We start from the raw sequence: 27,677 nt of genomic DNA, 5'->3' as shown, positions 1-27,677 counted from the left end.
ATCTTTTAAATAGGATGTCCTAAATTTTGTTTTTAACCTCCTTTAATTTTTTATAAGGGTATTTCTGTTCCCCTGTTAATGATAAGGGTCTTTTCAGGAAGGGAAGGAACTAATAAACTAATATAGGCTGAACGATGAAATTGACTACACACATAGAGCTGAACAAACTGAAAATAGATTTTTTTCTAACTTCTTTCAGTTGTAGGATTGTTAGGAGTTACTTCTACCTATATGGTAAATCCAGCATTTTCAGATAACAATTTTCAAGCTGCAGGTGTCCCTTTCAATGTGGAATACGGACATTACTGAGGACACCACGGGCAGATTTTCAACAGTAACCATAAACACGGCATTGATGTTTGTAGGCAGATCTGTTCGCTGCAGAAAATTCCATGTACCTGCTTCCCAGTTATGGTAAGGCCCCTATATGCCACTCTGCCAATGTAATTAAGAATCAGGCCCCACATATGCAGGCACATGCTAATCCATTAGTGCTTGCTTAGCTACACTATTTGCATACGTGACATATTGCATGGCAAACCAATGCAATTTAAAAAATGGAAGCAGCTAGACAATTTGCAGAAATTTTACAGTCTCTCACACCAACCTTACCATTTTTCAGTTAAGGCTGTTCGACTGAAAAGCAGAATAAGCTGATGCAGCGGATCAACTCTTTTAATGCCTTCCTCCTCCTCTGGCGGCTCCTCTCCAGGTTTCTGTGGGGGAAAGAAAATTGGAATAAAAAAATGCATTCTACATTATTTGTTGTGAAATCTGTCAGACTGTGAAACTTGTATTAGATATACTATAGTAATACATATCATTTGGACTCTTTGAATGTCCTAGATAGCAAGGATTTAGAAGTTCAGCTCCACGGAGTACCTTTGGGAAACTTCCTGAACACACTCAAACCATGAAAATTTACCCTGGATCACCCCATTCCTCATAAAAGCTACCCCCCCTCTTCCCTGGATGCCACCCCAAATCCTACCACTACTGTCTTCAGGATTAAGTTGAGGGGTAGCCTGAACACAGTATGGGCTACCACCTTAAGGCTGACAAGTCACTCACTATCTCTCCTACCTTACTGTAACAGCCTGCCTCAGCAGAGTGAAGAATTTCCCGTTTCTACTACTTTATGGTGATTATTGTGACTTGTCAACCATGCTGCTTCTTGCTCCCTAAAAAGCCTGATGTATTATGCAGTGGAGAGGGGCTGTAACCCAAACTTGCAGCCCTCCTCCTCATTTTAAGATGGGGGATTTCATGTCTACCAATAACAGTGTTAAAGTTGGCAAGGGTGGATCCTTTGACCAGGCCACATTTTTACTGTTAATGTAGATTTTTTTTCTTCTCAGTTTAAAGCTCTACATTGGCCCAAGTTTTTTCATGCTTAGAAAAGAGAATCTTTGCTTGGTTGAGTAATTTTTAATTTTAGGTTTACAATCCTCTAGTTAGGGCTGACTTTTCTTTTTACAATGATTAATAAAGTGGCAGTTGACAGAGCACCCCCTAAAGGTTTGGATTTGAAAGTATCTTCAAAGCATTATTTTTAACCTGGTCTTATGACCCTCCATGAATTAGTAGAAAGCCAGCTTTCATATGACAGCATAGTGCTTCAGATAGTTTCAGTCTGCAAATCAGGGGCCCCCAAAACTGTACTATGTTGACTATGAGTGTTTCAGAGAACATTTGGTGGTGGTTTCAGGAGAACTGCCTAAGCACATGGTGCTGGCTCCTCCTCATTTCCACCTGTCCAAATACATTAAAGTACAGATAAAAATATGCCCAATGGATTGCTGAGATTAATATTCCATGTCAACAACTGTTGCCAGAGGCATGTTATTTGATCACAATAGGAGGGGGTTGTCTACATGACAACTGCAAAGAGATTAGATGTTCAAAAGTCCTGTTAATAAGTGGCACACATTATGAAAACATTTGGGAATCCCTGCTTTAAACATCAGGAAAGAAACCCTCAGGGAAAATACACTGGAACCCTACTGTACTCTGAGATATACACGTGCAACTCCCATTGAAGTCAAAGAGAGGTGAGTAGCACATTGGAGCAGAAAACAGTGACTTCTCTTTTAAACAACTTTGATTACATATGAGCACTTTCACATTTCCATTCCTTTGGTCTGTATTATTGAGGATATCTGCTGATAATTAATCTACTCCTGAGATTAATAAGAATTTATGTACCATAATTCTTTTTTGAATCCCATTATACTTTTGGCTTTTACAACAACCCCTGGCAATGAGTTCCACAGCTTGACTGTATGCTGTGTGAAGAAGTACTTCTTTTTGCTTGTTTTAAACCTGCTGCTTATTAATTTTATTGGGTTACCCTGGTTCTTGTGTTATGTGAAGTAGTAAATAACACTTCCTTATTCACTTTATCCACATCATTCATGATTTTATAGATCTCTATCATATCCACCCTTAGTTGTGTCTCCCTTCAAGCTGAAAAGTCCCAATCTGTTTACTCTCTCCTCATACGGAAGCAGTTTCATATCCTCAAACATTTTTATTGCCCTTCTCTGTACTTTTTCCAACTCTAATATCTTTTCTGAGATGGGGCAACCAGAACTGCACACATATTTAAGGTGAACATTTATATAATGGCATTATGATTTCATATGATTATGATATTTTCTGTCTTATTATCTCTTTCCTAATGGTTTCAAATCCTTATTCCTCAGATCAGTGTTTCCCAAACTTGGGACGCCGCTTTTGTAGGGAAAGCCCCTGCTGGGCCAAGCCAGTTTGTTTACCTGCCGCATCTGCAGGTCCAGCTGATCGGGACTCCCAGTGGCTGCAGTTCGCTGCTCCAGGCCATTGGGAGTTGCTGGAAGCAGGGCGGGCTGAGGGACGTACGGGCCACTGCTTCCAGCGGCTCCCATTGGCCTGGAGAGGCGAACCGCGGCCAGTGGGAGCTGCGATCGGCCGGACCTGTGGACATGGCAGGTAAACAAACTTGCCTGTCCCAACAGGGGCTTTCCCTAAACAAACGGCATCCCAAGTTTGGGAAACACTGCCTTAGATGAATGTATAATCCTCCCTTTCTGACTGTAAAGCATGAATTCAAGTGGGGAATAAGGAACTGTAACCATTCTTATTTTTAGAACAAACACTGTTCCAGTTTGAAGATGTCTTTAGTCACAAAGCATAAGGAAGAGACACACAGAACACACAGGACACATAAGGAATTTAAATGTAATTCGAAAGTATTTCAAAGTTACTCACAAGGAATCAGTTGTTCACTTTTGACTTTTCAAAGAAAATGGGGACTTTCCCATACTTACGAATTAAAGCACAAATTCACCTATGAAGAATTTCAGCTAGAGGCTTAAGGATCACTTAAGACCTCAAAATAAATGCTGGTCCTACACAGAAAGGTGAATTTCACTCAGAGAGCAATTTTGCTCACATAATAATAAAGTGAGTCACTAGTAGATATATTTTCTATAACTTTATTGAAAAGATAAGCATGCAGTATAAGTCTTCACTTCATTGAATTGCTTTTAAAAAGAGTACATTTTGTAAATTCCCACAGATAATTCTAAAAGGAAAAGAGATGTAGGATCTAAACTGCTTTGTGAATTTGTTCCTAAAGACCTTATTCACGCAAAACATCAAATGACTTGCCATTATAAGGACTAAGGGTCAAATCACCCTGTTAGGAAAAGGCAGCTAAGCCTGAAAAAGGACACCATATTAAATCCACAAACAAAAATTGTCATTCTTCACTCCAAGAATCTCAAAGTACTTGTCCATAAATGTATCCTCACTGTTTCTTTGTCATCCTCATTATTCCTGTTTTACAGATGAGGAAACTGAAATATTAAAAGATCCTTGGCCAGATGATCTGATCTGCTCCAGTCTCTTTGCAAAGGAGCTGGAAGCCAGCTTTGAGGGCTAGCCGTGTATTCCATACTCATATGGCACAGAGATGGCTTCTAGGCTATCCACTTCTAGCCCTTCTGGTATAGACGTTGTGGCTAGAGTGCTGCTGCAATTCCTGCTATCCCTAGCTAGTGTACCAGGTCCTTTGGGCAATAGCTAGCAGGTGTAGTTTAAAGCAGATCTAATACTGCTCTGAATTGTGTGAGTGATTGGATCAGTATTGAACTGGGCCAATCATCAGAGAGCTACAAACGGCTCATTCACCCCCTCGTTCTCCATTCAGCTGTACCAAATACTGACTGGATGAAGCTGGGGGTTTGACTCCTGTCAGATATGGCAATGCCTGTCTCATAAAGCCTTTAAATTAGCCCATTTTCAGAGAAATAAGTCACCATCGTTATTATCCAGGACCAGGAGCGTGCACAAACATTTAGGAATACAAGTCAGTGCTTACAACAGATAATTATGTCTGAATAATGCAAATTATAATTGCAGTCATATCTGATCATCATAGCAGGCCCTCCATGGGCTCTTTATTCCTCTTTAATTAAATGACAACTTTCTATAACCCATGATTTCATCATCCAAAATACTTGCCTAATGTTATAAAAACTGATCAAGCTAAAGAGTGGAAGTTGTGTTAATTTTTTAATCCATGATATTGGATTTCAAAGGTCTACTACAAATTAAATGTAGGAATCAATTTGCCAATGACTGTGTTAAGTGGACTTCATTGCATTATTATACTATAGCATGGCAATGAGAACAAATGGATTTTCTAGTGTTTCTGGAATGCAAGGGTTCTTAATTTTCAATGTATTAATTAATAAAGTTTTGATTTATATTTTTTAAATGTAAAATTCATTACCTGAACAAACTTAACAAAAGTGGGCAAAACAAATCCTCTGGGAATTATTTTGGGGAAATTCTATGGCCTGTGCTATACAGGAGGTCAGACTAGATGATCACAGTGGTGCCTTCTGGCCTTGGAATGTATGAATCGATAAAAAAATAATTATAGTGTTTCTAAATATTGAAGTGCCACACAATATAAGTTGAGTAACACTAACATTAATTGATTCAGTATCATTCCTGTTAAATAACTGCACTCAGTAATAGTTTCTCAACATAGTTTACTGCCAGAAATCATATTATATCAAGTGTATCCATATGAACTCAGGTGCATATATAATCTGTGTCTTTTTCTTAAATATAGGAAGAGTGTTTTTGGTAAGAGAAAATTAAAAAAAGGAAGGCATGATATGCCATCTGATTTAATTTCAGATAAATCCCCATTTATAGTAGAGCACCATAGTCAAAATGCTAAAAAAACAGATTAAAAATCTCAATTTATTGTTGTGATACTTTTCAATAAAAGTAAACTTTTCCATGCTACAGTGTGACCCTGGTGAGAGACTTCAGGCTGAAACCCATTGTCCTTCTATTTGTGAAGGGAGCGGCACCCTGAAATGTACTGATGTTAGTATCATCACCTCATACATTAAAATGTGACAATGTTGAAACATTCCCTAGAGGAGAAAATGCAGCTGTGGCAGAAACCCACCAAATTGCCTTTTCAATGTACCAGACTTGGTAGGGCTGTGCTTTCCTTTTGGTTTAGCAGTTGTGGCAACTCTGTCAGACTGAAATAATCACACTTTGAATAGCAAAATGTTGGCCCATAGGTGGAATTTTGAGAAGCCAGGAAATAAGGGGCAGGAAAAGGTGAATTCCATTTCTATTATTGGAGGAAAGGGCAAATAAAGTAGAAATAATGATTTCCCTTCATGAGAAATTTTCCAGATTACTTTGGTTTGTACAGCAAGTGTCTGACACCGTTGGCTGTCCTTCTGCACATGAATAGGGCACTTGACCCTGCAAGGAGCTTCTCAGATTGGGAGACTGTATTGTAAGCTACGGTGCTAACTTCAATAGTTCCTTCCTCCTCCTATACCAGCCAGCAGAAAGGAGCTGGCCTGGAGGGAATGCATGCTGCCCTCTATTAAAGGGCACTGCAGAAGCCAATCTGCTTTGTGTTCCCCAAAAGGCATACTGGTGTGAGACTTCTAGCCATCTGCTGCTACAGACTTTATTTTGATCTTCCCAGAACACACACACACATATCATGCTCAGATGAGGAGGAAAGGTGGCTAGATAGTGAAGAGACAGTCCTTCGTGTTCTTTTAAGTTAGTTACTGTACCAGATGTTTGCATGCACACCCACACCCTGCTGCCACAAAACTGTCACTTCTTGCAATGTTGGGGAATGTCTCTGGGGTCACAAACTAGTTCTAACAGTCAAGATCAGTGTAAAGACTTTCTATTATATTTTGGTTAATTCATCTATGAACATTTTGTGTTTCCTTTTACAAAGCCCTTACAGTTATTTTTTATTTTCCCCTTCTTTTCTCCAGGCCACTGAGCCCTGATTTTTTAATTTTTGAAGATACATGGGGATGTATATCATAGAAATAAACTCATACATGAAATAAATATCACCAGGGTGTGTCTATTTTCAGTCTCTCTCTCGGTCAATGTATGAATGGTGCAGCAGGAGGCCCCCACTCCGCCTAAAGAGATGCGCTTTTGTGTGCTCTCCAAGATGAAAGGTTAGTTGCACATAAGTGGATTCTAGTTTTAAAGATTTTGCAGGAACAATGAATGTCAGTGCACAGCATGTTCAGTAGTTCAGAAGTTGAGCAGGCTGAAATTAGGTTGTGCGTAGTGCTATAAAAACAACTATAATAATTTATCCACTGTTTACTTTCAAAGATCAGGAACAATTCTTTAAGTGCTCTTGTTAGAGGTTTCCACTTGTAAGCATTTTAAAGAGGCACTAGCTGCTATTAAATGCATTACCCTCTTAGTGTGTGTGAATTTATTAAGCTATATCTGCAATAAAAAGATTTTTTTTATGAACTCTTCTGTGCTCTTATCTGTCTAGAAGATATAACTAACAACATGAGGCCAAAATAGACAGTGAAGTCCCGTAACACTATACACACAAGGGAGAAAAAGCCCACATAGGTGGAGGAAGCAAGGACCAGTTATGCATGGAGAAGGGTCTAATTATGCTCTAATCACTCTAACATCTTCTACTCTTTAGTTTATATCATTTTCCAACATCTCATATCCCCCCTAGAGCCTACCATTAAAAAAACAGGGAAAGAGAAATGCAGGACATTAAAGTGTTAAATTTGTGATATTTGAGCACATGACGTTATATAAGTGTTTAGACTCCGAACAGACTGGCTGTCTAATCCTCACAAAATCATAGTTAAATCACATAATAAATTAAGGCTTTTAGGGGGTTAATATCTTATTATATGCTTCCATTTATTTCTCTTTATAACAATGTTTCTACAACATTCTGTTTCTCAAATTCTGGATGATCTTCAGAAATCTTCAGAATTGCTCAAAGCTATTAAAGACAATATCTATAAAAATCATTGTTAAAATATGCTTTTCAACTGTATGTTATCTTCTGACTACATTACAAAAAAATGGAGAAATGTAATTTATTATAAAGACAAGCAAGAACATTGTTAAATATTTTCTTGCTTTTATAACCGCAATCCAATTAATTGAATTCTAATCTAATCTGGAAATTTTTATTTTACGCTGACAATGTAATGCATTGCACAAAAAGGGATCTACAGAAAACCGACTTTAACAAAACTAACTGGTTTTTAAAACTTAGGCAAAAAACAATTATCCTGCCTACTGTAAGTAGAAATCTCATTGACATTTTGGCAATTTATTGATTGTACTCCCTTTCTGTTCCAATCTTTGTCTGCTTCAAAACAGTTCACAGTCTGTCTCCTCACAAACTCAAACCAGTTAAAATCAAATTAAACATTTTGTTTCTAATAGCAGCAGCCCAGTTTTCCTCTCCTGTCTTTGTGTATGAAGGGGACCCTTCACAAAATGTTACGACTCATACCTGACTTCAGTCTGCACTGAATTGGGCCCGCAGTGTGAAAGGTGGGGCTGAACCATGTCCTCAGGACTGGTGCCCGTTACCCAGGCCCTACGGAGTGGGAGGAGGCTCAGCAGTGGACAAGAACACAGAGTCTATTTGCCAATGGCTCCCAGGATCTCACGGGTTTGGAGTAGGAACCATGGGCTCAAGCTTTACCTCCCTAATAGATTTCCTCCTCCTAAGCAACTTCTGCAGGTGCTCCTCAGGGAAGGTCTGGTTTACTAATACTAATATTCTGGGTTTAGATTTTGTTCTTTTTCCTTAAATTCCTGTCTGATCATTATATAAGATTATCAATAAATATAATCTACAATCCCATTATCCCTTTATCCAGAACATACTGCTAAATCTTCTATCAGTTTATCTTCAAAGTAATGTTCTTCTGTTTCAATCCAAGACTTTTCATAACCTTGAAGAAAGAGATTGACAGCTCGATGCCTAAAAAAAAGAATATTTAAAACAAAACTATTAATCTATAAAAAGAACATTTGCTCAATATAAATTCATTTTATTCAGAGAAGTTTGCAGCTATTACAACAACAACTTGCACAGGGGAGCAATATTTCCTAGTAAAACCTGTCAAAAAATATCCATTGTCTACCCTAGAATTTTCACTGATGTCTCCTATTCAAAAGCATCTGGCAATAAAAACCTCTACACAAACTTGTGTCAGAGTTTAATAAATTATTCTAAGATCTAATTATTCAAGTATCTTTTGAAGCAATTAAAAATAGTAATAGAGAAATACAATCCTTTCAACGATTATGATCTTGTGGGATTACATTAGTGTGTTTCATCTTGACTGAAAATTTTCATTTAACACTATACTGCTAGGACCAGCAGCCATGGATGACTTTTTGTTTGGCCTGATGGCCAAGTAATGGTATTTCCTTTGTTTGAAGTTTGCCACACCATTCTTACCTTGGAAGATTATATAATGGAGCCATTCTAAAGCAGGCCACTACTGCTCTTTTTCTCTGTTTGGACAGGAGTTTGTGCCACACTGCCTTTTTGGATCTCTGAGGATGCTCAACCTAGTAGACAAATTACACAATGAAAAATAAACAATATGCCTTTTCCTTTATTGACTTTTAATAAAAAACTAATCAGGGCACAGTCAGAGAACAGATAACAGAAAGTAACTGGCAAAAATGTTTTCTACACATTATTCAAGTGACCAGACAAATATTATGTGACCCACATGATTCAGTGTCCCTTTTGAACTCTGCATGATTTTTCACCTTTACTCTAACCCTAACCCTAGGCCATTTGAACTAGAGACTAATATGTCACTGAGACCATCTCTCATGTAGTACTGGAAAAACAAATTATTTTTACTTTTGTTTAAAATGTCTCTTTTTATAAGAGCCAGAACATACTTTTTAATTGTTATTTTACTACTACTAACTACACATGCTGTGGCTGGCAGCACTGAAAAGTGATGAACTTGTCTATCCCAATAACCTGTATCTCCTTCCTTAAGCATGAATGGTCAGGATGATCTAAAACACCTCAGTTGTGCCTCTGAATGCTGGAAATGAACATAGCTTTCTTTGTGACATATCAGTTAAAAATGTCGCCTAAAACAATCCTTTTATTTTACCCAAAACTATGTAATTCTTACTCAAGAATCGATTACTTTTTCCCCATGGACCACCAATTCGGCCAGAGTCATCATGCTGTTTGACTGTGCTCCAGTGTACTCAGATTCTCTACCTCCCCACATCATCAAAAAGGACAATGGAAGTTAAATGTTACCTTAATGAAAGGTTTGATGCTCTCATTCATTATAAAGGAAACCATAGTACTTTGAAATACACGACAATGAGAACATTTTTAAGGACACAAAATTGAATTTAGAGAATGCAGTTATCAAACAGTATTTTATTAGTTAGTGACCCATTCAAATAAGACCCACAAACAACACACCTACGAGTCGTGAATGGAATCACTTAATTAAACAGGCAAAGAAATTACAGGGGATCTACAGCAAAGTGGAGAAGAATTAATCTCAGTGAAAGGCAGATTAAATGCCACAGCCCCTTCCAAAAGAATGAGTAAAAGTGAACCAAAGTTGTTATGAGAAAGGATATGAAATAAATCACTGTACAGCATTCATATTGAGAACCACAAAACAAAATGAAGCCATCAGAGCTATTAATACTCAGCCAAGCACATCCCAAAGTGAAACTCATTAATAATATATTTACAAACTACTGTAAAACTCTCTATACTTCCCAAACAGAAAAATCTCTGGCGCATTTTAGAAGATCTCTGGAAGTAATAAAAATAGAAAAAATTAGACATGCACAAAAGAGCAAAACCTGATGGCATCTCCCTGCAGATGCAATATGCCAAGCTTTCGGCATAATGACATCTGGAAAGCACTGGGATTTGCTAGGCTATAACAAAGTACCATAAAAATTAATGGAACTGATTGTTCCCATGGCTAGTATTTTTCACACAAGATTAAAGAAACGGAACTACCCGGTTCAATGTGGGAAGCAAACATATATAAAATGTACAAGGTCATATAATGAAACATAATATGAATTTAAAGAGAAATATATTAGAAAATAAGAGAACAGGGATGTATACATACTGGTCAGATTAAAAAAAAACCCACAGATTTCTTTTAGGGCTGAATGGTAAAGGGCAGCTACTGGTGTGAAGGAGAGAGAGGCTCAAATATCAATCTCAGCGGGTCCAAAATAGGATGTGGATTTCGGTTTTACAGTTACTTTAGTGTAGGAATGTTATAAAAATTTAGTAACAGAACTCCAATTCCTTAAGTCTCCATGGGACTATTCATTTGCTTAAAGTTAGGCATGTGTTTAAGGGATTGTGTACACAAACATTTAGTTTGTGGCAAGTTGCAGCGTGAATCTACCATGCACTAGTTTGACATGGAATGTCCACACAGACTCTGCTGATACAACAGTTTGTTAGTGTGTTTGATCTTCTGTTTCAAAGAGGACAAGATCAAAGTGAACTAACAGATTGTTAGAAGGCAGCAGCAGAGTCCACGTGGACGGTTAGTCCACAGCAAGCTAGTGTGGGCAGGTTCACACCCAAGCTGGCCATGAATTAATTGTTTGTGTAGATAAGCCCTGAGTAATTTGCTGAAGTGGGACCAGAATTCACATCAACTAGTAGAGTATTTGCAGGATCAGGCCATACATGGATACAGATACTAAATCTAACGAATATGCATCATGAAACCAAACTCCTGAACAGAGAGAATTCATTGCTAGACATTTATGGCCAGTTCCAGTCAACGTTGTACAGACTGAGCTGTGCAATGTACATTCAGCTGACCACTTATATCTACTTTAAGCTGAGCACGGTAAATTAGGTGGGGAAAATAGACTCAGATATAATCCAGTGAATAAAAAATGCGTGAAGAGTCCATATTTAGAATTTTCAGTTACTCCTATTGCCTCAGCCAGGAATAGTGAGACTTCATGACCACTCAGCCCACCTCAATATTAGGCAGATATAAAAGTGGTGGAAAACTACCTTTTCCTCCCTCTTGGGTCCTATACCATGCACAGCTTGATCTCACTGAAGAACATCGGCTATAGTCTATTATCTATTACAATATTAATAAAAGAGGTCACATGATCTTATAATATAAAGCAAAGTACTAGAAAACAAGAGAATATAAATACTGGCTGGATTCTAAGGTGGGAAGATCCCAATGGTGAATTGTGTGACTTTGCACATGTTGCTCAATCTCCAAGGGCACAATCAACTCAGCTAAAAACAGGAAGAAGACAAGACCTTGAAGAAAACCAAATGTGCATCTATGATTACGTTTGCTGCAAAATTTTTAAAGTATTATTGAAACAATAAGGGAAAGTTATTGTGGTTAAATCTGAAATGATGAAAATTCCCAAACTTTCATGAGAAGTCACTGAGATAAGTCATCACAACTCATCATTTTGAATGACACTGTAATAAGAAAAACTACTTCCCAGTAGTTGTTTCTAATAGCTGCCTCTATGATCTCAGGAAATTAGTTACTATAGCAGATTCCCACCTTTGGGTCCAATTTTTAGAATAAAGCTACTGAATACTCTCCTAGTTCTAATTTTAAAGCTACTACACTGCCTCATCAAAAAGTAATATGTACTGAGGAATGGGAATGGTCCCAAATGCCTTTACTTTCCTCAGAAAATGAGCTGACTATTAGTCAAAAATATTGTCAACACAGCAAGGAAAATAGATGGGTGAAATGGGTGAGTAAATTGGCACCTGATATAATAACTACAATAACTTCTGAGAATAAATATTACAGGTATTTTTCCTGTTTTCAAAGGTAATTTTTACTAATATAATCCTATTCCAGGGATCTAAAAAAAGCAAGTAGTGCCTGAATAAATGTTGCTATTAAACATGATAATAATAAAACTGAAACCAGAAACAGACCTATTTTAATTGAATATCAGCTTAATGAATATATCACTAACAGAAAAAATAACAAGAAAAGACGGTTACTCACCTTTGTAACTGTTGTTCTTCGAGATGTGTTGCTCATATCCATTCCAGTTAGGTGTGCGCGCACCGCGTGCACGTTCGGAGAAACTTTTACCCTAGCAACACTCGGTGGGCCGGCAGGTCGCCCCCTGGAGTGGCGCCGGTATGGCGCCTAATATATACCCTTGCCGGCCCGACCGCTCCTCAGTTCCTTCTTGCCGCCTACTCCGACAGTGGAAAGGAGGGCGGGTGTGGATGGATATGAGCACACAACTCGAGAACACAGTTGCAAAGGTGAGTAACTGTCTTTTTTCTTCGAGTGCTTGCTCATATCCATTCCAGTTAGTGATATCCAAGCTTACCTAGGCGATGGGGTCGGAGCGAGACGTTGCGGAATGCAAGACCGCTTGAGCCGAAGGCGGCATCGTCTCTAGATTGCTGGACCATGGTAATGGTTCCAAAGGTGTGGACAGAAGCCACGGTGGCGCACGGCAGATTTCCTGCCATGGAACATGCGCCAAGAAAGCAGCAGACGAGGCCTGAGCTTGCGTAGAGTGGGCGTTGAGATGGCCCGGGTGGATTGAGCCAAGTCATAAGCAAGCTCGGATACATGACGTGACCCAGATGCAATGCGCTGAGAGGAGACTGCCCTGCTCTCATACGTTCCGCCACGTTACAAAAGAGCTGCGCATGAATGATGGAAGGGCTTGGTCGCTCGATGTAGAGCGAGAGCTCTCCAGACGTTAAGGTCTGAGCTGTTGTTCTCGTCTCGACGCGTGGCTTTGGAAAGACACTGGCAGAAAGATGTCTGGTTCACGTGAAAGGCGGAGACGACTTTGGGGAGGAATGCTGGGTGAGGTCGCAGGTGTCCTTGTCCTTATGGAAGACGGTATATGAGGGAGCCACAGTCAGCGCGCGAGTTCAAGACACGCCTAGCTGAGGTAATGGCGACTAGGAAAGCCATCTTTCAGGACAGGTACAGCAGCGAATCATGTGGCAAAGGCTTCGAGGGGGCCCCATGAGTCTATTTTAGAACAAGGTATAAGGTCCCAGGTAGGGGTAGGGGGCTTGACTGAGGTATAACCGTTCCAAGCCTTGAGGAACCTGGAAGACATTGGGTAGAGAAAAATGGTATTGCCAGCTTCCCCCGGATGGAAGGTAGATATGGGGCGAGGTGGACTCGCAGCGAGAGATAGCACCCTGCTCCTTGAGAGACCACAAATATCCAGGATGGTGGGGATTGATTACAGAGCATGGTGAGTGACCATGCTGGGCACCAGTAGAGAAAGCGCTTCCATTTCGCGAGTACGTCGACCGCGTGGAGGGCTTCCTGCTACCAAGACACACCTGTTGCACTGCAGCGGAACAGCTCAGCTCCACTAGTTTAACCAGCTAGGAACACTGCTGTCAGGTGAGGGACTGCAGGTCGGGTGGTGAAGCCTGTCGAAGTCCTGCGTGATCAGTCGGGCCACGGCAGAGGATCGGGTCCGACAGGGACAGTCGAAGCAGTCTGGGGTACCAGTGTGTCTCGGCAAGCCGGCGCGATTAAGGATGAGGCGGGCTTTGTCCCTGGGACTTTTGAGCAATACTCGGTGGACGAGGGGAAACGGTGGGAAGGCATAGCAAGGGACTGACCACGGATCATGAAGGCGTCCGACAGGGAGCCCGGAGAGCGAGCTTGTAGGGACAGAACACCTGGCATTTCCTGTATTTTGACGCAAACAGGCGATCTGGGGAAAACCCACCTCGGAAGATTGAATGGAGGACGTCCAGTCGGATGGATCATTCGTGTGGGAGGAAGGACCGCCTTCAGGTGATCTGCTGAGCGTGTTCCGGACCCCCGGGGAAAGGAGGCTACCAGGTCTATGGAGTGGGCTTACACAGAATTCCACAAGTGATCGCTTCCTGAACAGGGGAGATGATCTTTGTGCCTCCTGCTTGTTCATATAATAATGGCATCGTATTGTCGTGAATACTGCAACACAACGGCCTGTGGTACGGGGGTGCAGGACACTTGCACACTCAGGCGTACTGCCTGAGCTCTCGGATGTTATATGAAGAGTCAGCTCTTGGGGTGACCAAAGGCCTTGGGTGCGCCGGGGCCCAGGTGTGCGCCCAGCCCAGCGCAGATGCATCGTTGTTAGGGACACGGAGGGCTGGGAGGGTGGAAGGGCGGCCCACATCACCAGCGGTGCTCTTTCCACCAGTAGAGGAGCTGAGGACTCCCGGTGGGATGTTTGAATCAGTTCTAAGGCGTCCCTGTTCGTGAGGTAGACACAAAGCGAGGCAGGCTTGTAGCGCGGTGCCATTCGCAGTCTGGCGTACTTGCAACGAGGACACATCGGCCCATGTGTCCCAGAAGGGCCAGGCAAGTACAGGCGGAGGTAGTTGGAAACCTCGCAGGCTCTGGACCAGGGAGACTATGTTGAAACGCGGCGGGGGCAAGCATGGCTGTCGCAAGGATGGAGTCCAGCACTGCCCGATGAATTCTATCCTTTGCGTGGGCACAGTGTGTGATTGTCAGATTGACGATCAGGCCCAGACTTGGAATTAGAATGCTCATGGTGTGACATGGCTGGTGACTATGAAGCCTTTGAGGCTCCTGATAAGCCAGTCGTCTGAGGTAGGAAACACGTGAATCGACGACGGCGGAGGAGAGCGGCGACAACCGCCATACATTTTGTGAAGACCCGAGGGCCGACGAAAGTCAAAGGGAGGCACGTGAACTGGTAATGAACTCGATTCACTCACGAAGCGCAGATACCTCCTGTGTGGGAGGGTAAATTGCAATATGAAAGTATGCGTCCTCATGTCGAGAGCGGCGTTACCAATCGCCGCGGATTCCACGGGAACGATGGGTCCGCAGGCAACCATGTCGGAACTTAACTTCTTGATGAACCTGTTCAGCTCGCATAGGTTAGGATGGCCGAAGGCCCCTTTCGCCATTGGGATCAGGAAATAACGGAATAGAACCCTTGCCCTTAGCTCTCCTGGTACCTCCTCTTGGTCGACCGTAGAAGCTTGTGACCTCCTGCAGGAGGAGTTGCTTCGGTGAGAGGTGTCCCTGAGAGGGATGGGGAGGAGGAGGCGGGAGGAGGCGGAGAAGAGAACTGGAGACGGTATCCAGTTGCCACCATACGCAGGACCAACGATCCGTAGTTAGCTGGGACCACACCAGGAGGAACGAGGAAAGGCGGTTGGAAAAATTGGAGCAGATCACAGAGAGGGAATTGGTACGCTGCCTCTAGGGCCACACCTTCGAAAAATTGGACTTGGTCCCGATGACTTGCGCGGGACCGGCATTGTTGCCGACAGAGGGCCTGATTGCCCGTCTGCGGTTGGTACGAACCACGTCTGCAGCCAAAGTCCTGTCGTGGACGAGGTGGCGGGTAGAGGCGCTGGGTTGAGAGCTGGAACGACCGTCTTTGAGTTTGAGGGGTATGCATGCCAAGTGAGCCGCTGATAACCCGGTTATCCTTCAGACTCTGAGTCTGGGATTGTCTTTTGCGAAAAAGACCTTGTCCATCAAATGGCAAGTCTGTATGGTGTGCTCCAACTCAGCAGTAGGCCGGATACCTGTAACCAGGATATGCGCACATGCTATGCCAGAAGGCGGACCGTTCTAGCCGCCCGAATCTGCCGAGTACAGAGGCTTGCAGTGAAGGTATCTCGCAACCCTTTTCCCCTCCTCGCAGGAGGGCCGTGAACTCCTGACAGGAGTCTTATGGATCAGCTCCGTGAATTTGCCGACCGCACTCCCAGGTGTTTGAAGGAGTATCGGCTTAAGAGGGCTGCTGGTTCGCCACATGGAGGCTGAAGCCCTCCACCAGAGTAAATCTTTCGGCCCAACAAGTGCATGCGTTTGGCCTCCCTGGACTTTGGCGGGGGCTTGTTGCGCGTGCGCTCTCGCTCGTTGACGGACTGTACCACCAACGAGCAAGGGCTGGGTGCAATACAGGTATCGTAACCTTGGAAGGCACCATGTATTTTTCGTTCCACTCCCCTGGCGGTGTCGGTGGAATGGAGCCGGAGATTGCCAGATGGTGTCGGCTCTGGCCTGGATGGATCTGATGACGGGAGGCCACCCTGGTAGGCGTTTTCCGCTGAAAGGATACTGACACTGCGGTCCCTCCACCTCAGGGACTTCCTCCACAGGAAGGCTGATATTTTGGGCTACGCGCCGCAAAAGATCCTGGTGCGCCCGCAGATCGATAGGGGGAGGCCCCGACGAGGATGTGTCCACTACCGCCTCATCCGGGGAAGATGACGACGACAACCCTGCAATGAGCAGGTCCTGGACCGAAGCTTCATCCTGGTGGACCTCCACCTCCGGAACATCATGTTGTTCCAGAGCCTGTATAGCACCCATCTCCGTATCAACAGGGGGTGGTCTACTGAGTGTGGCCTCCAGTGCCCGGTGTTCAGAATGACCCGAGCGTGATTGGCCCGATGGTTCACCCTGGGCTTGGTGGTAGGCCCAGGGTGTCCAAAAGGACCACTGCGGTGGCCCCTGGTCCTGATGGGCCTGAGTGTCTGATCCTCCATAGGATGCACTGTCCGCGTACGGGGAGGCGGACGTGTGACGGCATGGCCACGGGGGAGCTGAAGCAGACTGGACCATATCTTTGCGTCCATAGTAGCTGTCCCTGAGTGGTGCCGGCGAACGGTACCGGGAGCCATGGCGGTATGGAGAGCGGGACCGGGACCTACAACCAGCACGGTGCCGGGAGGTCGACCGGTGCCGAACATCGACATGCCTGGATCGGCTGCGAGAGGCTTGGCGGTGCTGGGATCTGGAGTGGTGCCGACGGTACGACGGGGACCGGGATCTCGTCCGGTGCCGCGAGTATGACCGGCACCGGGATGGAGAACGGTGCCAGGACTGCGAGCGGCGTCGGGATCGTGATCGGTGCTGGGAACGTTCACGGGATCCCGAACGAGATCAGCGGAGACGATGGTCGCACCATGGCAGGTTTGCCCAGCGACTGAATGACCTGCACCGGCCGTGCCGGGGGTTGAGGCAGCTCAGGCTCTGTAAGAGCGATGAGGTCCCGCGCAGTGGAGAAGGTCTCCGGCGTGGACGGTATAACGAGCTCTACCACAGCGTGGGCCGGGGAGCTGGTCGGCACCGGACTCGATGGCTCCTGAGAGGCCGGAATCGACGGTGCAGGAGCAGGCGGTGCCGCGGCAGCTGGCGGTGCCGGGCGATCCGACCTGGAGCTGCGCTCTAACTGCGGTGTGACCGAAGGTACCGCAGGAGCCTTGAGTTTCTTGCTCCTCGGGGAGAGTGAGCGGCGCCGGCTGGAGGACTGGGCTGGTGACAGGAGGTGCCGAGGCGTCTTCGCCGGTGCCAGAACAGACGAAGCACTTGTTCCCGGTGCCGGAGATGGTGCCGAGGATGGAGAAGTTAGAGCTGCCTCCATCAAGAGTTGTTTTAGGCAAGAGTCCCACTCTTTTCTGGTCTGGGGCTTGAACGCCTTACAAATACGGCACTTGTCCGACAGATGGCCCTCGCCGAGACACTTTAAACAGGAGTTGTGCGGGTCTCCTGTGGGCATCGGTCGACGGCAGGTCGCACAGGGCTTGAAGCCCGGTGAACCGGGCCCCAGTGCCGGGGGAGGAGAAGGGGCGAACCCCCGATCCTCAAACTATATACACTAACTACAACTATACTAACAGTAACTAATAAAGAACTAGAGAAAAATTATGTACACGAAGAAGCTAAAGCACGAGCGAATCGCTAGGGAGGTGGAGATCAGCTAAGCTGCGCTCCCCTGCTTCTTACCGCCTGACACGGGCAGTAAGAAGGAACTGAGGAGCGGTCGGGCCGGCAGGGGTATATATTAGGCGCCATACCAGGGCCATTCCAGGGGGCGACCTGCCGGCCCACTGAGTGTTGCTAGGGTAAAAGTTTCTCCGGCGAACGTGCACGCAGCGCGCGCACACCTAACTGGAATGGATATGAGCAAGCACTCGAAGAAGAACAGAGGATTTTTATGAAGAGAATTATAAAACACTTCTTAACAGATGTAAAAGATCATAGAATCATAGAAATGTTGGACTAAAAGAGACCTGAATCACTCATATGCTCCAGTTCCTTGCACCGAGTGAGGACTAAGTATTATTTAAACCACCACTGACGTGTTTGTCTAACCTCCATGATGGAGATGCCACAACCTCCCTAGGCAATTTGTTCCAGTGCTTAACTACTCTGACAGTTAGGAAGTTTTTTCTAATGTCCAACCTAAATTGCCCTTCTTGCAATTAAAGTCTGTTTCTTCTTGTCCTATTCTCAGCGGTTAAGGAGAACAATTTATCAGCCTCCTCTTTAGAACCTCTTACATACTCAAAAACTGTTATATCCACCCTCAGTCTTCTCTTCTCCAAACTAAATAAACCCAATTTTTCAGTCTTCCCTCTTGGGTTATGTTTTCTAGACCTTTAATCATTTTTGTTGCTCTCCTTTGGATTTTCTCCAATTTGTCCACATATTTCCTAAAATGTGGTGCCAAAGACTGGACACAGCACTCCAGTTGAGGCTTTATCAATGCTGAGTAAAGTAGAAGAATTACTTCTCGTGTTTTGCTTACAACATTCTTGCTAATACATCCCAAAATAATGTTGGGGAGGAGTTGCAACAGAATTACATTGATGACTCATTTTTTGTGATCCACTATTACCCCCAAAACTTTTTCTGCAGTACTCCTTCCTATGCAGTTATTTCCCATTTTATATTTACGCAATACACTGTTCCTTCCTAAGTGTGGTATTTTGTATTTTTCCTGTGTTTTGGATGATTGCTATTTGTTTAAAAAAAACTCTGTCCACCTCTTCTTCCTGGTTAGGTGGTGTATGGTAGGTCCCTACTGTTACATTACCATTGTTTTTTTTTACTCCTTTTGTCCTTACCCAGAGACTTTCAACAGGTCTGCCTTCCACTTCTATCTCAACCTCAGTGCACATGTATACATCTTTGATATAAATGGCAACTCTACCTCCACTATTCCAGTCATATGAATTACCCCACCCAAGTCTCTGTGATGACATTTATGTAATAACTGTGATTGTTCACTAATGTTTCTAGTTTTTCCTGCTTATTCCCCATATTTCTTTATTCATATACAGTCATCTAAGACGTCCATTAAATCTCCCCTCCAGATTCCCTCTGGTCTCTCCTTTGCCCCTGCTACAACTGTCCATGTTCCCTCCAGATTCTGATCCTTCAACCAGGTCTCCAGGCCCTGGACTCACCTGTGGGCTTGTCTCCTGTTGAACCTAGTTTAAAGCCTACTTCACCAGATTAGACAGTCCGTATTTGAAGATTCTCTTCCCCTTTCTTGAGAGGTGGACCCCACTTCCGCTCAACAATCCTCGGAACTGCATCCCAAAGTCAAGGAAGCCAAAGCCTTCCTGGCAACACCATCCGCACTCACCTCCAAGACATGTCTGTCTGTGCCTAGGCCCTTTGCCTGGAAGGATCATGTGAACACTGCTTGCACCTCTAACTCCCTTGCCCTCACTCCCAGAGCCTTGCAGTCACTTCTGATCTGCTCAGACTCATACCTCTCAGTAATATTAGCGCCTACAGGGATGAGCAGAATGGGGTAGTAGTCAGAGGGCTGGATGGTCCTCAGTAATCCTTCCATAATGTCTCAGATACATTCCCGTGGCAGGCAGCACACCTGGGAATCCAGGACTAGCTGGTAGAGGGATGCCTCCACCCCCCCGTTAGAAGGGGTCACTGCTCACCACTCTCCTTCATCTCCTCTTGGGAGTGGGGGCTACAATCCTCCCAGTCATAGGGGTACATAGCTTCTCCATCACCTTTGGGGAGAGTCCTCATTGCTCATTGTTAGGACAGCATTTCAGTTTACTGCCATTTTGGAAGGTGGGTTGGGTTCAAGATGGAGCACTGCCTGCTACCAGAAGTACCAGGAGCCAGCTTTCTCCCTGTGAAGGAGCCGTTTCCTCCTCCCTGGTGGTGCTACTGCAGTCTTCTCTAGCTAATGACTAATCACAGAAGCAACCTAAAAATGCATTAGCAGGGTATGATCTGAAAGAGTTGACCTACTTCTGGAACCAGGATTCAAGCCACGATGCTATCCAAGCAATAATTTTTTGTAATTATATAGAGAACTGTATGTGGTTTACCTGTAAATCTTCTGGACAGAAACAGATCTGAGACTAGCTACCAACTCTTACACACTTTTGTGTGCACATTAACATACCCCCTAGTTTCAGGCCTGCGAGGAAACTGCAATGACTGATGCAGTGAGATTGCTATTTAGACATGGTTTCCCTGTATGCAGCTTGACCTATTATAGAAGCAAAACAAAACACTACATGGATTTTACTGTAGGAAACTCAAATAATTTTTCAAAATCTAATTCATAAAGAAGGACCCGCCAGATTGTGCATGATGACTTGGCTAAACTGTTGGGGTTCGGAGGCTGATTAAGATGAGATATCACTCTCTTGGGAAGGAATTTGAGATGAATCTGTAACACTACCCAACTTTTGAAATTTAGCATAAAATCTATCTACCTGCAGGAGAGAAGCCCTCCCTGCCCTTTCAGGGAGCTGTGAGATCCCACTCCTCCCCCATCCATGAGTTCAGGAAAGAAAGAAACTGCTGGGAGAGTACTCCCAGAAACTCAGCCATCAGGAGCAGACACAAGCAGCTGCAGGTGGTATGGCTGCACTATGGGGAAAAGAAGGGAGCTGAGACCCAGCTGGCCTTACCAAGGTTATCTCAGGACCCAGATGCAAAACTGTGCAGGGAGACGCCCAGTTCTGGGACAACAAGGCCAAACTAGTCTCATTCCTTCTCACTAGTCATGGGAGCTTGCAGAAGAAAGAATCTCCTGAGAGGGGCCTCCCAGAAACCTGGTCAGCAGGAGCAGAGACAAGCAGCAGCAGCAGGGATCTTTGGGCTCTGATCACCTCATCAGTGCCTGATTGATCATTTCAGTTTTCACTTTGGACATCCTTTTCCCCAAGTGGCTGTTAGGTACAACTCCTTCCCTTACAGCCTCCTCACTTTAGCCTCACTCCACCTGCCCTCCTTCTTCCCCAGCTCTTCTCTTTTCTCCTAGTTCCTTTACACCTCAGTTCCATGTACCTTCTCCTTGCCTTTGCCTCTTTGTTTAGCGAACATTAAATTTGTCAACCATCATTGTTCATTCTGCTTGTATGGTATATTCCTTTCCTCTTGTCTACTTAGACTGCTCTCTCTTCAGGGCAGAAATTGTCTCTCACTATGTTGTGTACAGTGTTTCTCACAATTTGTGAAAAACCGACAGGGGAAGCCAAGTGACACAAGGAGAACTCTACAGAGTTAAGGACAGTAGGAAGGAATTTTCAAAATATTTTAGGAACAAAAAGAATCCTGACAATGGAATTGGTCTATTACTAGATGGAAATGATAGAATTATCAATAATAATGCAGAAAAGACAGAAGTGTTCAATAAACATTTCTGATCTGTATTTGGGAAAGAGATGATATTCTAATCATATGATGATGATGATAACACTCTCTGTATTCCCCTAGCGTCTCCAGACAACAATAAACAGGAGCTACTAAAGTTAGCCATTTTTAAATAAGTAGGTCCAGATAATTTGTATCCAAGAGCATTAAAAGAGCTGACTGAGGAGCTCGCTGGACCATTGACGCTGACTTTCAATATGGTTTGGAGCAGTGGGGAAGATCCAGAAGACTAGAAGTAAGCTAATGTTGTGCCAATTTTTAAAAAGGGTAACCAGAATGACCCAGGTAAATATAGGCCTGTCAGTCTGACATTAACCCTGGGCAAGATAATGGAGCAGCTTATCCAGAAGTCGAGTAATAAAGAATTAAAGGAGGGTTATGTAATTAATGTAAATTAAAATGGTTTACGGAAAATAGTCATGTTAAACTAACTTGATTTTTATGAGGTTACAAGTTTAATTGATAAAGATAATAGTGTAGACATAATATACTTAGACTTCTGTAAGGCATTTGACTTAGTAACGTTGATTAAAAAACAATCATGTAAAATTAACATGACACACATCAAATGGATTAAAAACTGGCTAACTCATAGGTCTGTAAATGGGGAATCATCATCACGAAGGTGTGTTTCCAGTGGGGTCCCACAAGGACTGGTTCTTGGGCCTAAGATATTTCACATTTTTATCCATGGCCTAGAAGAAAACATATCATCACTGAAAGTTTGTAGATGACGCAAAAATTGGGGGAGTGGTAAATAATGAAGAAGATAGTCATGGATTTAGACTGACTTAGATTGCTTGGAAAACTGGGCACAAGCAAACACTGTGTTTTAATATGGCTAAATATAAAGCTATGCATCTATGAACAAAAAATATAAGCCATATTTACAGAATGGGAGACTATCCTGGGAAACTGTGACTCTCAAAAAGATTTGGGGGTTATGGTGGATAATCAGCTGAACATGAGCTCCCAGTGGGATGCTGTGGCCAAAAGAGCTAATACAATCCTGGGCTGCATGAACAAGGGATTCTCAAGGAGGAGTAGAGAGGTTATTTTACCTCTGTATTTGGTGCTCATGCAACCATTGCTGGAATAGTGTGTCCTGTTCTGATGCCCACAATTCAAAAAGGGTGTTGAAACACTGGAGAGGGTTCAAAGGGCCACAAGAATGATTAAAGGATTAGAAAACATGCCTTATAGTCATTACAGTCAATACATATCTACATGGGGAACAAATATATAATAATGAGCTCTTCAGTCTAGCAGAGAAAGATATTGTAATGATCCTCGGACTCATTAAATAAGAAACTAGTGAATGAGTAAGAAATAAAACTTCTATTAAAAACCTGAGGAGCATCCATGTTGAACTGCTGTACACAGTTACCCTTTGTTCTCAACTCCCCCTGCTTCCAGGGCAAATTTCAAAATTCCTATATTCATAATACTGCCCCTTCTGAGGGAGCCTCTCCAAATTATGATATTTCACAAACACACCTCTAAAGATAGAGCATGATCCAATGGCTGGAAGTTGAAGCTAAATAAGTTCAGACTGGAAGTAAGGTATAAATGTTTAATGGTGAGAGCAATTAACCACTGGAACAATTTACCAAGGGTGATAGTGGATTCTCCACCTCTGACGATTTTTAAATCAAGACTTGATGTTTTTCTAAAAGATCTGCTTTAGGAATTATTTTTAGGAAGTTCCATGACCTACGTTATACAGGAGGTCAGACTAGATGATCACAATGGTCCCTTCTGCCCTTGGAATCTGCAGTGGGCCCCAACTTCAGTTGGGTTCCCTCAGCACTAAATTAATGCAAATAATAAAAATAAATCAGCCAGTAAACCTTTAAACTCATTCACTATGCAAATTCATATTTTCATTTCTAACTGTAAAGTCTTCCATATTACAAACTGGAAGCATACAGCTCAAACAGAGGTTTCCTTTGCTGACCAAAAACTACGTGTAGTGTAAATTATCCACAACACCATCTACTAGCATTGTCGCCTCAGATACCTTTTTATTCTTCCATGTCCCATCATGTGACGTTATGATCTAGGGGTATTGAATTCTACATCTGTCCAGCATATACCCTCATTCTATGGGCCTTCTGGACCAAACTCACCCAGAGATACAAGTGGCAAAAAGTCTACCAATGACAGAGGGAGAAAGGACAGGTATGTAACTTAAGGAAGACCCCAAAATGGGAGGTTCTGCAGTTAGGGCATAAGGGGATGCACTCACTAAACACAATCCCCACTGGAGTGCAGCAGGCCAAAGTGGCACTCAGCAGTTTAGTCTATACCCATTTCTGTACCAGCAAGAGTGAATCTGACCACTGTCTATTGATTCACAGTTTGTTGTTTTACTGATAATCAGAACATAACTTGTGCTCCCAAGCAGTTTGGATAACCAAGAGTTTATTGTATTTCACAGGAAATTTAATTATTTTTAAATGTAGGTATATTTACCCAGATTCATTTTACCAGCATCCCTCACCTGGATTTTGAAAGCTATTACAGATACCCTGTTTATCAAGTATCTCTTTTAAAAGCTATTTGAAAAACCAGTTTATAGTAATTCGTTCTTTAAGATTATAAGATAACAAGAAATCTATTAATAATCTGAATAGCCAAATTTCATATTAATATACAGCTTGTTACTAGAATTTTGGGCAGTTTGTGATTAAGTATCCTAGACAGAAAATCTACTGGGCCCAGGAAATACTAATGGGGAACAAAATGTAGATCTTGAGAAACTTGCATATTTTGTTATTTAACACAATGTTCCTAAAATCATGGCCCATAGACCATCAGATGTCGGTGGAGCATTTATTGTGGTGAACAGACAGCTGGCTGGTCCAATGGTGCCAGATAAAAGGCACTAAGAGCGTTTAAAATATACTTTCCTAATAATACTTTTCCAGGCAAACAATTGCTGGAATTGCTGCAAGGATTTTATGTGATCATGAATGGTGAAGATTGCCAGAAGCTAATCTGTCTATTAAGATATGGCCCATACTATAAAAACATCTGAGATCCTCTGGTCTAAGCAGAGAATTCTTTTTTTAACTCACAGTTAAGAGTATGAAACATTACCCGTGATTGCAAATACTTCCCATCATCTGCTCTTTAAAGTAGACTGTTATAGGACTGAAAATAATCTAACCTGTTCCAAATGGAAAAGTACATTAGCTATATGCAGAACTCTTTCCACGGTCTTCTCTGGATCTGAAGTATCTTCGGTCCTGTTTGGTAAATCTTTGTAAAGGGCCATCTGCCACCTAATGGCAGGATCCTCGAGCTGCAAGAACAAGATATTTCACATATAATCTAAACAAATTTCCAAATACAAGGGTCAAACAGTTTACGAAGTATTATTAACTCTGCTTCTAAGACAACAGAAGGTCTTTTTCTTTTGCTAAACCTTTCCTTTTGAGTGTTTAACTGTAGCAGCCGGTACTGCTGTAATGTGGCACTATTCCTTGAAAAGCAATGGGAGGATGTAGGCAAATAGAACTACTTGGCTACTGATGTGCTGAAAGTTTGTGAAGGGGTCTAAAGAGATAGTATACTAAGGAGGGTGGCCAGTCATTAGGAACAAATAATAACCAGCAGAGAAGGTGACAAGCATTGTTTATACAGGATGTACAGCAAAATACTATGTTGTAGAGAAACTTTTATATGTTTATATTGCAACATTAAATCAAAGAGTACTGACAATGCTGCTGCATTTGGCATTGCTTAGCGCTTCCAACTATATGTCTTTTCATTACGAATTTATTTATAGTCTTTGCACATTGGCAATGAACAAGAGTAAAGATTTTTGACTTACTTTTTGATTGTTTTCTTGAATTTTACCTTTTATCCTAAATGGTAAATTTCTAACATGACAGTAGTAAAATTAAAAAGATTAAAAGATTAAAAATATAGGCTGATGTATAAAGCAAAAGTGTTTTTTTCACTATTTGTTTCAGCAAACAGAGCTGTAAACAGGGGAGTTTCAGAGGGAGTTCCCTTGGAGGAGCAGGTTTTTGTAATTTGTGTATTGTATTTTGTAGTTTGTATGTGTGGAGGCTGCTAGGGGCTGTGTGCTGGGACAGAAGCTGAGCCCTGTTTAGGGGGTGGGGCTTGTCTGCTTAGGGGTCCTATAAAAGTAGCCAGCCAGTCAGGCAGCGGCACAGCAGCCAGCAAATAGAGCTGTAAACAGGGGAGTTTCAGAGGGAGTTTACAGGTGGAGGTTGTGGGGGAGACTAAGAGACCTAGGCAGAGGAACTGACAGGCTAGTGAAGGGAGTGGGTGGTGGTCTGCCAGTGTTCTGGTGCCTGTTGAGGGTTTATTTTGTTTTGTTTCTTGGACTAACAGGTTTTAGGTGGGAAGGCTATGACTGATACAGAGGCAGCAGTGAAAGACACGATGAGGATGACGGGATGTGAAAGCTGCGGCATGTACATGATCCTGGAGGGGGTACCTGAAAAGAGTTTTGTCTGCATGAAGTGCCGCCTGATAGAGCTGATGGAAGAAAAGATCCGAGGATTGGAGATGCAGGTGGAAACTCTGGTTCAAGCTCTGCAGCTAATATAACCAAAGCACGAAACACTAGACAAAACAATTAGGCTTTCCACAGGATGGTCCGCCCCTTAGGCACTAACCGGCCATTAAAGGGGGAGCAAGAAGATAGGAGAAAGAAAGGCTTCTCACAGGCTGCTCCACCCTTCCTTAAGGACATACAAGCGGTTCTTACACTAAAAGGATTACTGGGTGCTGTGTCCACAGTGACTGCTGCCGAGAAGCTGAAAATATCCTACTAGGCCGTAAACAGCTCTCGCGTCCCTACATAAACTATTTACTTTAATTACTGACTGGAAACAAAGACGGGAATGTCTAATAAGTTGCCAGATGACAACAAAGCTGGAGTATTCAACACAGAGAGGACCGGATATCATACGAGAAGACTGAGACCATTAAACTGGAGATATAATAGAAAATTAATAGGAAAAGCAGGTTCATTTAGGGTTAATAAAATTAATTTAGTTATAAATTGGGAGCCTCATTGGAACAATAGAGGAGAAGAACCTTGAGTATGGTAGTCACAGGAGGACATGAGCCGCCAATGATGGCCATTAAAAAAGCAAATGCAGTTTTAGGATGCATCAGGCAGGTATTTCCAGCAAAATAGTAAGAGTTAGACTGTATATAAGCACTGGTGAGACCTCATCTGGAATACTGTGTCAGTTGCGTCCCCATGTTAGAAGATGAATTCAAACTGGACAGTTCAGACGGGCTACAGATGATCCAGGAATGGAAAACTGTCCTATAAAGAGACACAAGAGCCTTGGCTTGTTAGCTTAAACCAAAAGAAGTTAGGGATATCGCTCTTACAAATAGTCAGAGGGTAATATTAGGGAGAGAGGAATTTTAAGCTTAGTACCAAGGATACAAAACAAATGGTATAAACTGGACACTAGGAATTTAAAACCGAAATAGAAAGTTCTAACCATGAGAGAAGAATTCTGAACAGCCTTCAAGGAAATATGGGCAAAAGATTGCATTTAAGCGTAAGCTGATAATTTATGAAGCATGATATATGGGATAGCCTAATTGGCAATTATCTTGATTATCACAGTAGTATGCCCAGTAGTCCTGAGAATGTTATATGGGATGGAGCTGATTACTGCAGAGATCTTTCCTGTGGGCTGGTGTACTGCCCACATGCTCGTTATTACGACACAATTTGGTCGGGAAGATATTCCTCCGCATTGGCAGAGGCCTGGAGGTTTGCCTTCCTGCAGCGTGGAACAGGTCACTGCGAGGATG

General features: G+C 43.0%; 1 protein-coding gene across 3 annotated transcripts in view; it reads right to left on the bottom strand.

Moving 5' to 3' along the window:
• RYR2 (ryanodine receptor 2) overlaps positions 1-27,677 on the bottom strand; it is a 749,362-nt gene that overhangs the window by 124,755 nt on the left and 596,930 nt on the right. For all 3 annotated transcript variants that reach the window (XM_075064183.1, XM_075064184.1, XM_075064185.1), the window contains 4 exons: positions 25,030-25,164; positions 8,813-8,925; positions 8,233-8,329; positions 613-716 (listed from right to left, as the gene is read on the bottom strand). In XM_075064183.1, the coding sequence (XP_074920284.1) occupies positions 613-716; positions 8,233-8,329; positions 8,813-8,925; positions 25,030-25,164 (449 nt within the window). The remainder of the gene's footprint in view (positions 1-612; positions 717-8,232; positions 8,330-8,812; positions 8,926-25,029; positions 25,165-27,677) is intronic.

Source organism: Chelonoidis abingdonii, chromosome 3 (assembly GCF_003597395.2).
Source record: "Chelonoidis abingdonii isolate Lonesome George chromosome 3, CheloAbing_2.0, whole genome shotgun sequence".
Taxonomy (NCBI): Eukaryota; Metazoa; Chordata; order Testudines; family Testudinidae; genus Chelonoidis; species Chelonoidis abingdonii.
This window is presented reverse-complemented; position numbering and strand designations above follow the sequence as displayed.